At 36.3% G+C, this 15,451-nt stretch overlaps 1 protein-coding gene across 1 annotated transcript in view; it reads right to left on the bottom strand.

Moving 5' to 3' along the window:
* Positions 1-2,983: 2,983 nt before the first annotated feature.
* hpse2 (heparanase 2) overlaps positions 2,984-15,451 on the bottom strand; it is an 84,516-nt gene continuing 72,048 nt past the window's right edge. Inside the window, exons 10-12 of the mRNA XM_088917504.1 lie at positions 13,807-13,952; positions 10,387-10,533; positions 2,984-3,146 (exon numbers count right to left, since the gene is read on the bottom strand). Coding sequence (XP_088773630.1) covers positions 2,984-3,146; positions 10,387-10,533; positions 13,807-13,952 — 456 coding nt within the window. The remainder of the gene's footprint in view (positions 3,147-10,386; positions 10,534-13,806; positions 13,953-15,451) is intronic.

The following is a 15,451-nucleotide window of genomic DNA, read 5'->3' as shown; positions in this document are numbered from 1 at the left end:
CACACAGTACACAGCAGAAGACCCTCCTGAGTGACAATGATATTTGGTAGTTAAATTATTTCTAGGAGGTAGATATACTGTATAATATCTGCTTTGACATTTTGGAGTTTATCATTTAGTTTTGCACAGTATTTTTTAAAAATAATTTATCACAAAATCATGTAGCATCTCCATGTTTTCTATTAGTTGTATGACTGTTTTCTGTACTATAAATCTACTGTATTATTAAATTTGTTTTTTTTTACCATGTTATAACTCAATAAGTCTTTATAAAGGACTGAAAACAATGCAAAATATCTCTGTTTGCTGGCTCTGATAACATTTTAAAATGAGTAAATTCTATTGTTGCTTTTAATTGTGGACATAGGCTTAAGAAAAGAACAATAAGTCATTACATTTCTTTTTTATTACTGCATAAATTTGTAAAAAATAGTGTTCAGTCTTATAAAATTTTCAAAATAAAATAATGTTCTTTCAAAAGAAAATATGAACAACTTCAAATAAACAATCCACACACATTCAGAATGAAAGGACACAGGCCTGTATCAGTAAAGCAGCTCAGACACCAGCACAGCTCAGGTGTTAGGTGGACAAGCTCTGATCTTCAAATGGGGTGCAGCAGGAGGGTTCTATGACTACAGGTGCATCATTAAGTCAAACACATTTTGGGGTAATTTTTCTTTTTGTAGGATACATCAACTACAGAAGAGATTTCAAGATTGTCAGGTTTGACAGGACTTATTATAGAATTAATATAATCATATTGACAACCTGCCATTAAAACAAATGCATGTACATAGCCCGTTTTGTGACTTTTTAAAAAAGAAATGAACATAAAATTGATTTACTGCTATTTTAGTTGTACTATGGTTGTATGAAGGTACTTGTTTTATCACAGCTTTTTAATGCTTCATAGTTTTAATCAGATCAGGCAGGCAAACAATACGAAATATGAAAAAATACTGTATCACAAATACTGGAAAAATACAATTATGTAAAGTTTGAAAGATTTATTTGAAAACCCTTTTGCATAACAATTACTCACATACAGATAGGCCACCTGTAATTTAATATAGTTCAAAGAAAAATGTAAATAAACATTTCATAAACATTATAGCAAAAGTTTTGTATACTGTCCATGATTTATGTACACAGTTCATATGTTTAGAATCTATATGTAAGAATTAGACTTTACATATTTAATATTTGCCACATTTTGTTTTTGTAGCATCAGCTGTATTACAAAAGACTGCTTGTATTTAGTCAGTCTAGGAAACAACAGTGAGTTGGGCATGTTGACAAGTAACAGTTAAAGCTGTGATAAAATGCCCTCATTTCAGAACTCCTGGACCACTGTGTGAATTTAAATACCTGAGCTCTGTTGGTAGCCTTTTGCTGTTGTGGTTAACACAAACATATAAAATATATTTATTTAGATATTCTTTCTGCTTTTTCATCATGAAAATATAATTTAAGAAAAAAACATTTACAACATTAGAAAAGAAAACAAAGAATTAGTCAAACTAAGGTATTAAAGAGCAATGCATTTTAAGGGCAGAGAGAGAGGGCAGTTCTGAAAAGCACAGGAAAACCATCTCCTAGCTCCTGCTGCCTTGACTCTTACAGCTGAGCCATACTTCCTCCTAGTACCCCAGCTCTGCCTTCTGATACTGATACACCCAGTATCCCAGTTTTTCAGTCTGATCTGTATGTACAACCACATTGCATCTGAATTGTGCAGTTGGCTCAATTTCCCTCCAGTGTCTCAGTCTTTACCTACAGAGCAAAAGGGTTCCCCCATATCTTTTGGAAACTCTACATTTTGTTGTCACCCAGTCCCTCAACTCTGATTATTAAAGCATGTTTCCTGTAAAAGAAACAAAACAAATGCAATCAGAAACAATTAAATGAAACGAAACGTCTTTTCTTTTGCAACAATCTGAAATTGCTTTGTACTGTAGGTGTCATTATTTTGTCTCCTTGTAAGCAAAGTGTAACAGGATTTGAACAGTTTTTAAAACTCTGCCCATCTCCCTTTTTTCTGTCCCCATGTCTTGTGGTCAGTTTAAGTTTAAAGTTGGAATAAATTCCTCCAAATTCTCTTTACAGACTGAGTGTGAGAATTATATGTAAAACAAGAAAACCTCATACAGTGCAGACCCATAGATAAGTTAAGATCTTTTCTTTAAAAGAGGCATGAGTATTTTTAGTAATACCCTTTAATCAGAGATAGATGTGGGAACTATTTTAAAAGCCTTTAACCTAACTAAAGTTATGGCTATTTTCTAACTACTCCCTGGGATTTACTGTATAACATCAGGGCAAAGAGTATTACCAAGAACAAATAATTTCTAGGCCTTAGACTTTCAGCCTGTTTCTCTGCTGTCTGCTCTTGTATCATGTATCATTGTATCATGCCCAAAACAAACATATCCAATTAGACTTAAATTGAGTATAGTATTTTTTTTGCATTTGGTGGAAATTTAAATTGTTTGTTTTGAAACATGTGAGTGTGTGTCTGTGTAGTACAGAATTTGAAGCAGGGCAGGTTGTATTTATACTGTTATAGTAAGAGAATTTACATAATGGTTAATTTTTAACCAAATTGCATAGTAGTTGTGTGGGAGCCTGACTATCCTATGTCCAGGACAGCATTTCTGCACAGAGCCATGCGTGAAAAAAATATTGTACTGATTCACAACAAATCCAACTCATGACAGGGTGAAAACTTGTAAGACATATCCTGACATGTTAAAAATCAAACAACACACAAAAATAAAAGCTTAAATGAAGCCCAGGAGAGTCTCATCATAATAGGAAGACAAAAATACTCAAAAGGCAATCAGTGCAACCCCTTTTTATGGGAGATCAGCCTTTTCCTGATTCATTAAAGAAATACTCCCTTGATGTTGTTGGAAGCACACTGATTGTCAGTGTGTGAAGGTGGGTCTCAGGGTGCAACTGAGGTCTCAAAGGGTGCTGGCTATCTGCGGCAGGCATACGCATTGACGTTCTTGATGACGTAGAAGCCAATAGCCATGGGCGGCAAGGCTATCATCCGGCCTGGCCGAAGTGTCCGTGGTTTCAGATCCGGGAATGTCTCGTCATCCACCATGACCAAGGGCTCCCCATTCAGCTGCACAGACCTGCGGAGCAGCAGAGAGAGGTTTGTACTGCCGAGGCCCCACAAATGAAGAGAGGACCTGCACTGCAGCTCTGAGGGGACAAAGGAATGATGTCATCAGTTAAGATCTGAGCAGAGGCTAACACAGTGCAAAATAAGGGCCATTGACATCAAGAGTCTTAAAAACCTTTATACTAATGAATCTCTAAGGATTAAGATTTATAAAATGTCTCCTGGAATGTATAGGTAAATTCAGTAATCTTCTGTGTATTTCACATTTTGATTCAGTTTTGGGGAAACTGTACAATATAATTACAAATTAAACTGCATGAAATTCTGAGACTTACTGCTAATATATGAAGATCTTAGTGGCTAGAGAAGCAAAGCTCTGTAATGGTCTCTGTGGGAATGAAAAACTTTATTCTCTCACTAGAGGGCAGTCTAGTTATGTAATTAATATGCTTGAAGACATGGAAGACAGCATATTGCAAAGTCAGCAGGAAATAAGCAGCATATTTTATAACATTTTACATAATACAATATAATATAATAATTATATGATACAATTAATATCAAGCATAATATAATATCAAGCATAGACAGCTATTCAGTTTATTGATTTTTATCAAGGTTTTTCCTACAAACCTTGAAGGTGACAGAATCTAATAGTTGATCAATTCTGTTACCTCTCCCAAAAAGTAATCCTCCCTATGAATTATGATTCAGATAATATGTCCCATTTCCATTAACATTTGATCTTGTATATTATTTTTCTACCATCTATCATTGCAGTACCACTAAACTACCTCTCAATGAGAACAGCCATTCTGCCTGTGTTAGTCCAGCGGAAACACTCCAAAAATATATATATTTCTGGCTCCTATAATCTCTGTGAGTTACAGAGTTCTGTCCAAGCCTTTCTCATATTGACCGCTGGTAAAAGCAGGCTCAACAATACTAACAAAACACTATTTACTAGTTTATCTATGACTTATGTGTACTGCAACCTGCACATGGTTACTGGCACTCTCATGGTGCTGCATTTGATTTTAACAGTAGAATCCTGTATTTTATTTTTACAATGTTCTGTATGTTTAAATCCCCCTTTTCCTGCCTGAAAACTCCGCACAAGGTAATTACAACCATACTGAAAGTTTTATGAGAAATAAACATATCTAAAACACGCACCACATGGATCTGATGGTTTTGAAGGTAAACATAACATACTGTATGTCTTAGGCCTGACTACATGTTAGATGGATATGTATTATATTTCTCTAACATGTTTAATCTATCCTATTTGTATTTCAGGGATATCATGGATCAGTTTTTGGCATCCTTTTAGCATGAGGGGCTTCAAAGAAAATTAAAATTCTCTAAGAACATACTTGATTCATTTATAATTAGTAATTCTGAATTATTAGTTGCTTAATGGAGATGCTGTGTGAAAGTCAATGGATTACTATATATTTTACAATTAAACATTCTCCTTCTTTACAACATTTGCACTGCAGAGGCTCGTCAGGTGTGTGAAGGGGGTGAATACAAACACAGCTCCACACCCAAAACTCTTAACTTTATAAATTAGGCTAAACATTCTGTTTTTCATCATCTTTATTATAGTTTTGTAGATACTAGCTACGTATCTGATGATTCTGTTTCTGGTCTCTAATCTAAATGTATGCACAATAATGCCCCCTTTCAGTACCTCTGCCTTTGGAATTTGTTATTTAAAATAACAAGAGACATTCCACTGTAAAAATACAGAATTGATCTGAGTATTTTGTATTCTGTTATTTTTCACAGGCTCTTTTATATTGGTCAAGCAGTTCTTCTTTTATTGCGAAGCACATTGCAATGTGACACGATGGTATGACACCATGCACTTTAGAACACAGACCAAAGTGCTTTGTTGATCTTTCCAATCAGTTTACTGCAAGGATTTATGATTTAAAGTTCAAAGCTAAGGAAGAGGTATGTAAGCATACTGCACATAGTGCCACGCATAAAGAGGAGTTCGCATTTCCCTTAAATATGATGTAAATTAAATTAAACTTTCCTAATGGTTCCATATGCTTGCATTCAAACACTCCTGGTTACAGATGTGGATATGTGTGTGAGTTTGTATAACTTGACAAGAAATGGAGTACTGCAATAGAAACACAGAATTGTATACAGTATATGTGTACATGTATAGGTACTTATGTAAAGTTGCTTTACAATTGTTTTCTGTTGTTTTTTTGCTTGTTTTTAATTTCAGAGTGTGTAATAGGTTATTTTACTGCATACCATTTGCATTTGCTACAAAATTGCTGTCAGTGTCCTTCAAATACATTCACATGTATTCACTAAACCAAGTAAAACTACAGATTTGCTTTGGTGTTTCATGATTTATAATACAGTATTGTGTCATCTACATACCAAATAAGTTTTTAAAAATATTTTCTGATATTATGCATGTATTGGATGTAGATAAAAAGGAATCTATCGGATTAGTTCCAGCATTACTGTGAGACACCTGCCTTAACTATTCTGTTTTGTAAATACATTTATGGCTTCATTTCATATTTGCAATCAGCTTTAAAAACATTACTGCAAAATTCTAGGCACATGGCTTAAATGACTATTGCCACAATCTCCCAAATTCTTCCTAAACTTTATGAGAATCAAATATATCTTTCAGAAATTTTAAAAAAGTTTAGATTATGCATTTAATTCTGTCATGAATAACATTAACAATAAAAGCTTTATCTCTATGCAATCTCAATGGCTCTATGGCTCTGTACCATGAGAAAGAAAGTTATCCTGTCTTTTCCAGTTGTTGTATTTATCAATTTTTTTTAATCAGTGACTGGTATATAACACGTGTGACTTAGATTGCATTGCTACAATAGTTGACAGACTGTGCAACGTTTGCTTTCTGAAGGGCAGTAAACAGAACAGTCAGATGCCTCAGTTTGCCTAAAGAAAAAACTTGCAACCAAACTTTTTCTCAAAGATTTCACAGCACAAAACAGCATTCCACATTTTTTATGTTTATTTTACAGTGACATACCTTCCTTAAAATGTAATTACCAGTCATTATGCCTTCACTAGGTCCCTATTTGGCAAAACGTTATCATTGTCCTCTGGGGTCTGGGATCCTCTGAGCAACACTGATGAATGGGTCCCTGATTTGACTGAAAGGCGTTGAATGGTCAAGAAGTCTGTGGTTGCTGTAATTGCTGAATGAAGGCCAGGACAGCCACAAAATTACTTTGGCAAACCATTCGATGCTCAGGCTTTTCTCAGCAACGGTGCTGAAATGCTTACCTCTGCTAAAGACATTGTTGAAAGGTTGAAAGAACACTGTGAGGAACACAATCTGGTCGATTTGGCAAGTCTGGATTCAGCACTGTCACTGAGGTCACTGTGATAGTGATGTGCCTTCATAGTGGTTAGGCAGGAGGGGAAGAGAATATTTGAATGTGTTGAAAGTTAAAAGTCCTCTAAAATGTTGTTGTGTTGTGGGCATTCAATGTTATACAGTAACTTTGGCAATCTGTGGTGGTGGTCCCTGTCTTTAAGTAAGTGGAACATGAGGTGTTTTGGCAATATAAGGGAAACACACTTCAGCCTCCCCTTCAAAGCTTATATCAATGTGCTGTAGTGGAAATGCCATCTAGTAGTTGAATTTTGTATTGAAAAAGAGCAATATGGATTCCGTCCTGCCTATGTAACTGTGGACCAGCTCTTTTCTCTTCTAAAGATATGTGAGGAGTCATTGGAAATCCATTTCAGTTGACCTTTGTTCTGTGGAGATGGCATATGAACAAGGTCCTTTGTTCATGTGAGAGGTGCTATGGCAATATGAAGTGCTGGTGCTAATTCTACTTGCTATTTAGTCCAGTATCTGCAATGAGGGCCTGGTGGTAACACATCTGCTATCTGAAGGTGATGCTGTGAGCTCCAACGATTACTTGGACATTTCTGAATGTGAAGATGCTGGAATGAGCACCTCCAAATCTGAACTCATGGTCCTCTCCCAGAAAAAAGTGGGGGGTGAGGGGTGAACAACGGCCCTGAAAGATCAACTTTGGAGGTGATCTATGATCTAAGCACCTCATTCTTCCTTGAGAGAAATATTACCGGGCTGTCCTATGCTGTCTACAGTGAAAGTTTTCAGACCCTTGCACAGTTTTAAAACTTTGTACAGTAGCTTTAAAGTAAGTTACAATATATTTTTTAAGTTGGCTGCTACAATCCTGACGAGGTATTATTCAAGTGATCTCATTCCTTTCTTGGCGTCCTTTTACTAGCTTCTTGTTGGGTCTAATGTTTATTTTAAAATTCCTACATTAAAGATTTGACACTGCATACCTCCCCAGTTTCTAGCTATCCCCTCTGTATTTGGTTTATTTTCTTTGCTTTGTAATTTGCTTAATTTTGGATAATGTGTTTCCTATAGTATGCACTGAAAACCACTTTGAGATGATTGTGTTAAAGAGGACATATAAATTCAAGCTCATTTTGATGATGATGTGGCAGAGTCTCAGAGTAGCCAGTTGAGAAGGTCTGGGCACCTGTTAAGAATACCACTCAAGATGCTTCTGCTGGAGCTCTGTCAGGCACTTCACATGGAGCATAGGCCTTGAGGTCGACCCAGGACATGCTGGAGGGACTATATCTCTCATCTGGCCTGGAAGTGCTCGAGAAGCCCCTAACAGGAGCTGGAATGTGTTGTGGAGAAACACGTGACCCCTACCTGGACAAGTGGATTGAAATTGGATGGACGGGTGGATTATTTAATACTGTGTTGAGCAGCAGTGTGATATTGCTGAAAATGCATGATTTTTCAATGCAGAATATTTACACAACCCCTCACACATACTCTTCATATACAAATTGAATTTAATATGTCATGATTATATAGCCTGGGGTACCAGATTCATTCATATTTATTAACATCTGGTACTAGTAAATTCTTAATAAAAGCTGCCCTCACTTTTTACTTCATGAATGGAAGCTTTTACAGAATAAACCAGCTCCAGTAGTCCTCTTCAAAAGGTTACAGTTTCATTAATCCCCCTTCAGGCTCAACACATAATTACAATGTTATTTGAGGATTAGCATTAAAACTCAATAACACAGGCCTAGAGCTTTGGTAGGAAGAACTAGTTAAGTTCCAAAGGTTTAACAGGGCTTGAGAGTAGTGAATGGTTGCCCTTGTGTTCTCCTGAGTAGGACAGAAAAGGGAGTATGTAGTGAAACCAAAACACTACTAGTATACTGTATGGCAAGGTTTGGGGTCATGAGTCATGAGACTCACAGAAGCTTCTAGGTTAATTCTCTGCAAACATTAACACTGAGTTCATGACAAGCTTTAGATGTAATGTATCTAAATTACATCTAAATTATCTAAATTTAAATTCTTAGTTTAAGTATAATAAAAGATACAAATAAATAGAAAATCACCCTGCAGTTTATTAATATAACTATATTATATATGGTTGTAATATATATATATCGATAATACTAAATTATATCTTAATGCATTTAATACATTATGATTGTGATTTTTATATATTAGAAAAATAAATTATGCTTATTATTCAACAGTATTTAATTAGTTAACATAGATGTATATGTTAGATTTTTTATGTGCCTGTACTTCACAGTTTATTACTATAAATCAACTTGAATTTAACCTTATAGTTTATTTTTTTACACAGAACTGTTCTCACTGCCATCTTCTTTGTTCATGTGAAATGTATCCATAACCCACTTCCCTGGTTAGGAGGCTTATTACATTCATAGAAGTAAAATTGACACAGTATAAAATGTCATGCTAATCATTCAGTCATGACTCCTAACCCATCTGGATGTATTAAATAGCACATCTTTGCTCATAATTAAGACAAAGATGCCGATGACAAAATGCTGAGACAAAGCCTATTTTCCTCTGCTAAAAAAGAATTGTCAAGATCACCAGGTGACTCAGCTGTATTGTTCTAAAAGAAATTGTGGATGTTAAAAATGATCTTTTTTTCTAAAGATCGTTTAAACCTGACAGCATTTCACAAGCAATAGCTCCAAGTTATGCTCTCTCCACCAGTGCCTTCTGAAGTACATTGAAATTATTTTTAAAACCGTATGGGGCCAAGCTTGAGCCAACAGGACCTATTGTCGTTAATCCTCTCTCTAAATCATTCCAGCTTTTATAATCCCTGGCCATCCTCTATCACATCAGGGCAGAGGGAAGAAAGCATTCCCACTTTCTTCTATCCCTTTGTCTATTCCCCAAGGCCAGAGAGATTTGAAAAACAAGTAAATGGTAAATCAAACAGGTTTACTTGACCTATGAGAAAGTTATTTGATTAAGGGATTCTGACCTGTTAGCATTAGCACTGCTGTGCCTGCTCTAATCCAGCAATCCCCACTTGTTTACATTTGCTGGGAAAATGTCTCAACGCCTTCTACTAAGTGATTACAGAAGAGATACAGCAGGACTGCCAAGTTATGGTAACCTGGGTCCTTCTCCTATGTGCCTGTATTTCAATATTTCCCTTGTAAGGTCAATGCTCGTGAAACATGATACTCCATTAGTGGCTTGAAGGGTAAAGTTCACTATTTTTTCACAAAGCAGACATAGACCTCACAGATGTTACCTCAGTTCCCTAGAACAGCTTTTCAGTCTATGGCTGTGCCCTTCTGTACTCACCTCTTACTTCAAGATGAGGCCTTTGATTAGGAAAAGCCTGAGATTACTATTCTGTTTTGAAAGAGATCACTTAAAATGAGATCTTATGACTGCAGCCTGGCCAAATCTCCTCCAATGAAAACATCTACACTTGGGCTATGCTCCTACATCACATCCTCACTGTGGAACTCAGTACCCATTACTGTTAGAGAGGTCCCAGTCCCCCACTCATTGTTAAGGTGCTACCTTACCCTCTCACTTTCCTATATTCACGGTAATATTTCTTGTCTATTAGGATTTTCACAAAGATTCCCTGCAAGAAGAATTTTTCAAGTGCTTTGAAATGTTGGTCACCATAAACAGGAGCTACATAAGATAAAATTAGTACTTTATGTGTACTGTTACTTTTGTTTTATCTTGGCTTCTGAATGTGATATGAAGAAATTTTCAATCTACATTAGTTTTTAAAAGGATACATCCTAACATGGTGTCAACTGTGGGAATTCTATAAAGCAGTGTTGCAAATGGCACTATAGCAAATAAAATGATTGATTGGCAGACTGATTGATTCTTCCATACTCACTTGGCCTGAAGACCCTCTGACCCAGCAGGCTGCAAGAGGTACTGATGAACAGTTTTGTTCCTCAAGGTCCCAGCCAGTTTGATTTTCTTCCGGGATCGGTGGAGATTAATGATGTAAATGGTTATGGATCCTCGCACATAATTATGACTACAGGAAAAAAAAAATTACAGACAGTCATACCTAAAATAAAATTAAGAAAATCAAGGATTGGCAGATATCTTTTTCTCCTATATAGTTCCAGTTACAGTGTTATCTCTGCTTCTCCAGTCATTCTAATGTCTGATTCAGTTCTCTTACATAATTCTTGTTACCATTTCAAGAAGCCAAAAATGGAAAATAGGATTAAAAAGGGGAAAGCGTGACAAGAGGTGTGCTGTGGAATCAGAAAAATATAGATCAGGACTTTTGTGTTAAAACAAATGTTAGAACAGTTCTATTCATTGGAACAAGCTCACATTTTATTTGTAGACAAAGCAAAGTCAAATATTAATTCTTGATGCTATAGTCAATTTGAAACAAATGTGATTTCTTGCAATATTACAGCAGATTGTTTTAAAATCATTAGTTGTGCCTGCAATTTTTGGGGGATGTTTAAAATGTACTCCAAGCTGAAAAAGGTTGGGAGGCACTGAACTAATCAGCTGAATTCATGCTTATAAAATATGATTTGTTCCCCCAGTGCTGTTAAACTCTTTCAAAAGACAGGCCATCTCATAAAAAAAGTCCTTGATGATGATTCACCTGGCTTTGATTTTCCATAAAAGAAATAAACACTTTACCCAGTTATTAAGTTTAATTTGTAATTTAAAAAAAAATAAAACTTGGAAGGTTACAAACATAATGATCATATTCAAAAATGCAATATATTCATTACTTTATGCAGCCTGTTATTTTGCAATTTAATAAGAACATTAAATATTTGTATGATGCTTGGGTGGCCTCTAAAAAATGATATATGTTATATGTCGGTCTTGTCATCTTCAAAGAACACTAATGCACTTGGTGTTCCTCTTGTGGATAGCACTGCTCCCTTCACATGGTATTTTTAACTAACTACGCTGGTATGGAGGATGAAGGACTGTAGTCATAGTGGTGGGAGCACAGGCAATAACCACACAAACCTTTCTAAAGAATGATGGGAACTGCAGGAATGCTGGATGAAAAGTGATTTACCCCACACTGTTGAATCATATCATTGTAAAAACAGGCAGCATTTATGATAAAATTTAAAAAGGATGGCACTGTAGCAGAAAATACAGCAAACCTGTAGAGAACGCAATATGTTTTCACAAGCCTAGTGAGAAAGGTTACATACTTGCTTTTTAGGATTTCTCTCTTGCATCACAAACGTCTTTACAATCTAAGCATTCTGATTATTTGAAACAGCAAAATAAAAGCAACTTCAAAGCCAATTTACAACCCAAGAGTGCTTATCAAGAAATATCTCATTTTTATAGCTGATCTTAAAAACCCATGATAAATCAATGTCTACCCTGGGCTTCCTCCCCAGCTAATTTGAATGAGTAACACAATTATCCAATGTACAGTATACTAAAAACAGCCATACAATACATGCATAGGCAGATCGCCGATCACTGGATGGTATTGACAAGCTAAAAATTATATGATTACGTCATACTACATAACACAGTTGTGGGGAACAGATGTACTCCATTTTCTGCACTATACCGCACTTGTATGTCAGAACATAGGAACTTACAACACCAAAATATAGAAAACCTCCAAGAATGTATTGAAGCATACAAGTGCTCATATGTTTTTGCCTGAGGACTACCAGAGAGCTGGCGCACACACAAGAGAATCTTCTTGTTCTTCCATTGTTTGTTTCTGAAGTTACAGGTGGAGAAAATTGGTATTGAGAACAGGAACTCATGAAAAGAGCCAGCAAAATATCCACTTATCATTACTGCAGGAAGATTCTGAGATGACCTCAACCCCCTTCTTTTCCTGCCCCGACGTAAACAGGGACTTAGTTCAGCGAGCCCTGGTGAGGTGCTCTCTCTCCCTCACCCGGCAGGCAGCCATTGCTTCAGGTAGGATGTGGGCATTTTTACATAGATTCTACTGGTGTTAACTGGAAGGCATTCCCTGCTGGAATTACTCCATTTTCTAATTATGCCATAAAATAAAAATATCCAGAACAGGTTAGAGACTCACAGAAATATGTTTTTATAATCCCACAGCAATCAATGATATATCTTCAAAGTCTCTGAACAGTTTATTATTAAATGTTTTGTCCAACCATATGAAAGGGTGAAATGGGGAGGTCAGCCCAAACTGAAATGGAGATGTGGCTTGAGGCAGGTAGCAGGCAGTAAGTCTATTCTGGTGATGACAAGCCCTGGGTGCGGTAAACATCACACAGGTTAAAAGATGACCATCTTCAAAGGGGATGATGGCACTTTTTATCTTGTCTCAGGACAGACCTTCCTATTGTCTGCCCCATGGCCCAAATGTATTCGAGATGGGATAAAGGACTCAGCCACCTTTCTACAGCTCTTTGACAGTAGAAAGGGCCCCGCACGCTTGATAATTGATACTCGTTAACTTTTATGGCTGCACACTCTGAAAGATTGGGTGTCTGAAGTCTGTTATTTATATATCATTATTATGGGCAGACCCTTTCCTCGCTGAACCTTATTCTCAGGTGTCCCCTGGAGAGATGAAGTTATTGTAGCTCCTGATCTCAAATCGAGGAAAAACCATTGAAAATGTGCACTAATATAATAAAATTTAATATAAAATATAAAATCTGCACCTATAATGCCTTTATATGGCTGTATCAGAATGACTAAAATGCTGCAGCTCATTCTAAGGGAATTTTTTCCACCTATTGAAATGGAGATGGATACCAAAGATACTTCTTTACTTCTTAAAATTTGCATTCCATGAATTTATAGGAAAGTATATTACTTATTGAGGAAACTGGGAGGTTTTAAACTGAGAATATAGTTTCTGAAATCCATTTTTTGGTTCATTCACATTTTTTCATGTGACAGCTTTTCCATGAACAATTCCCCCCCCCCCCCCGTCATCCTACCTGCAGATAGGTAGTAGAGAGATGAATCCCTAGTATGAATCTTGCACTCCAATGAACTTCACACTAGACTGGTCTATGATTTTAAAATGCAAATAGTAAACAAGCTTTTACTTCAAGTGTACTGTATATCCTTAACCCACTCATTTATACTGTATAATATAATACATAGAAAAACAAATACCATATGTACAGTACATGATGATATAATTATAATTACTAGTAAAAAAAGTGATATATGATAGGTTGCTTCCTTTTTTTAAAAGACATCATTTTTTTCTTTGTAGAGATGCCCTTCTAAAGTCACTTCAGGCTTGGTTGTTTGCCCAGACTGGCTTTGCAGGGAAAGAGGGGGGACTCACTTTTGGAAGCTTGTGCAGTGTGCATATATGCGCAGTTTGTCTCGGATTACTCTGCCAGGACGTGGTTTCCTCTGCAGACCAGCCACATGTACTGCCAGGACCCGGGGACCAACCAAACGTTTGAAGAGCAAAGACAGCCAGTAATCCTGCAAGAGAAAAAATGGGCATGCCATTACAAGCAATAAACCACACAGTCAAAATAACCTTAAAAGATCTGAGTCTACAGTCCTTAACTGTTCTTACGAATTGGTCCCTACTGAGTAACTGCTCCTGGCTTCTGAGGGATGGCTCAGTTTCAGATGTGTTTTCATGGAGCAGAAAACCCAATATTCTGTAGCACTGTTGCATGTAGGTTCATGGAAAAATTGCAAACCTTGCTGTGATTGCAGAAACTGGCACTGAACATGTTGTCTCTGTTGGATTCCTACCAAACATTTCAGGAACAATCCCTGCATACCTGGGCAGAACCATAGCATATTCCATACACAGTTGATTCAGGCTTTCATTGCAGATCATTCCATGGTTTTACATCCTAAACCATGTAAACTTTGTATTCAGTGTAGGCTATATTGGCAAAGCTTTTAAAAGCATCTCTCAGTTAATTTGGTCCTTTTTTTTTGTTTTGTTTTGTTTTTTATTGTTTACATTTCCTCATAATTGTATGGTTTATATACTGTATACCACTATATACAGTACAGTATATATACATTATACTTTATATATAATGGTATATACATAAGTATTATGTCCTTGCTTTAGGAATATAAATGCCTTCATATTTATGAATGCATGTTTGGCCTGTTATACAATGGACATTACCTTTGGGACAGTAATTAAGCCAGTTTCCTGTAATAGATTCTAGTCTATGAGCAAAGCCACAAACTGTCTAGCCTTAAAAACCTATAGAAAAGGGGACAGAGCTACCCATAACCCAATTATTGAACTGTTGTAAAATCTGATAAGGCACATTATTTCAAAGTTACTGTAGGATCAAAATTATATAGTTCAGGTTGGTAGCTGCGTCAGCATGTGTAGGCTGCAAAGGAACAAGTAATAGGTGTGTTCCATGCTAAAAAGAGAAGAAAGAAAACACGTTTCGGCCGTGGAGCCTTCTTCAGGTGTAAAGAAGCTTCTCTTTACAGCATGGAATAAACCTATTACTTGTTCAAAATTATATAGCCTAACAAAATATACAGTGAATCTAGCAGTCTTGCTGAGCAGTCTTAAGTTCAGTAATGGTGAATGAATGGATCCAGCTTGTCCTAGAGACATTAGATTATGTCATTCCCATAGCACATTCCCTCTGTCTATCCCTGATCTATTGCCTTCCTACAGTATAATTCAATTGTGCAGACCTGCAAGATTTTTATCTGCATACAGTACATGACCTTAAGACATGCTCATTCACAGGGACATATTTCTTATCATGTAAATGATATAAAACCTTTTTTTCCTTTCATTTTTATCAGACTAAACCCAACTAACAAATGAGATGAACTCATTTTTTCACAATATCACCCAAAGGATATGTATCCCATTTGGTGTGTAGGAACATACTAACAATTGTTACACATTTGCCACTGATGCTTTAAGACCAAGGGAAAACTTTGATATTTTTCTCAGCCCAAACAATTCAAACTCTGCA

Source organism: Atractosteus spatula, chromosome 5 (genome assembly GCF_055471065.1).
Source record: "Atractosteus spatula isolate fAtrSpa1 chromosome 5, fAtrSpa1.hap1, whole genome shotgun sequence".
NCBI classification, from domain to species: domain Eukaryota; kingdom Metazoa; phylum Chordata; class Actinopteri; order Semionotiformes; family Lepisosteidae; genus Atractosteus; species Atractosteus spatula.
This window is presented reverse-complemented; position numbering and strand designations above follow the sequence as displayed.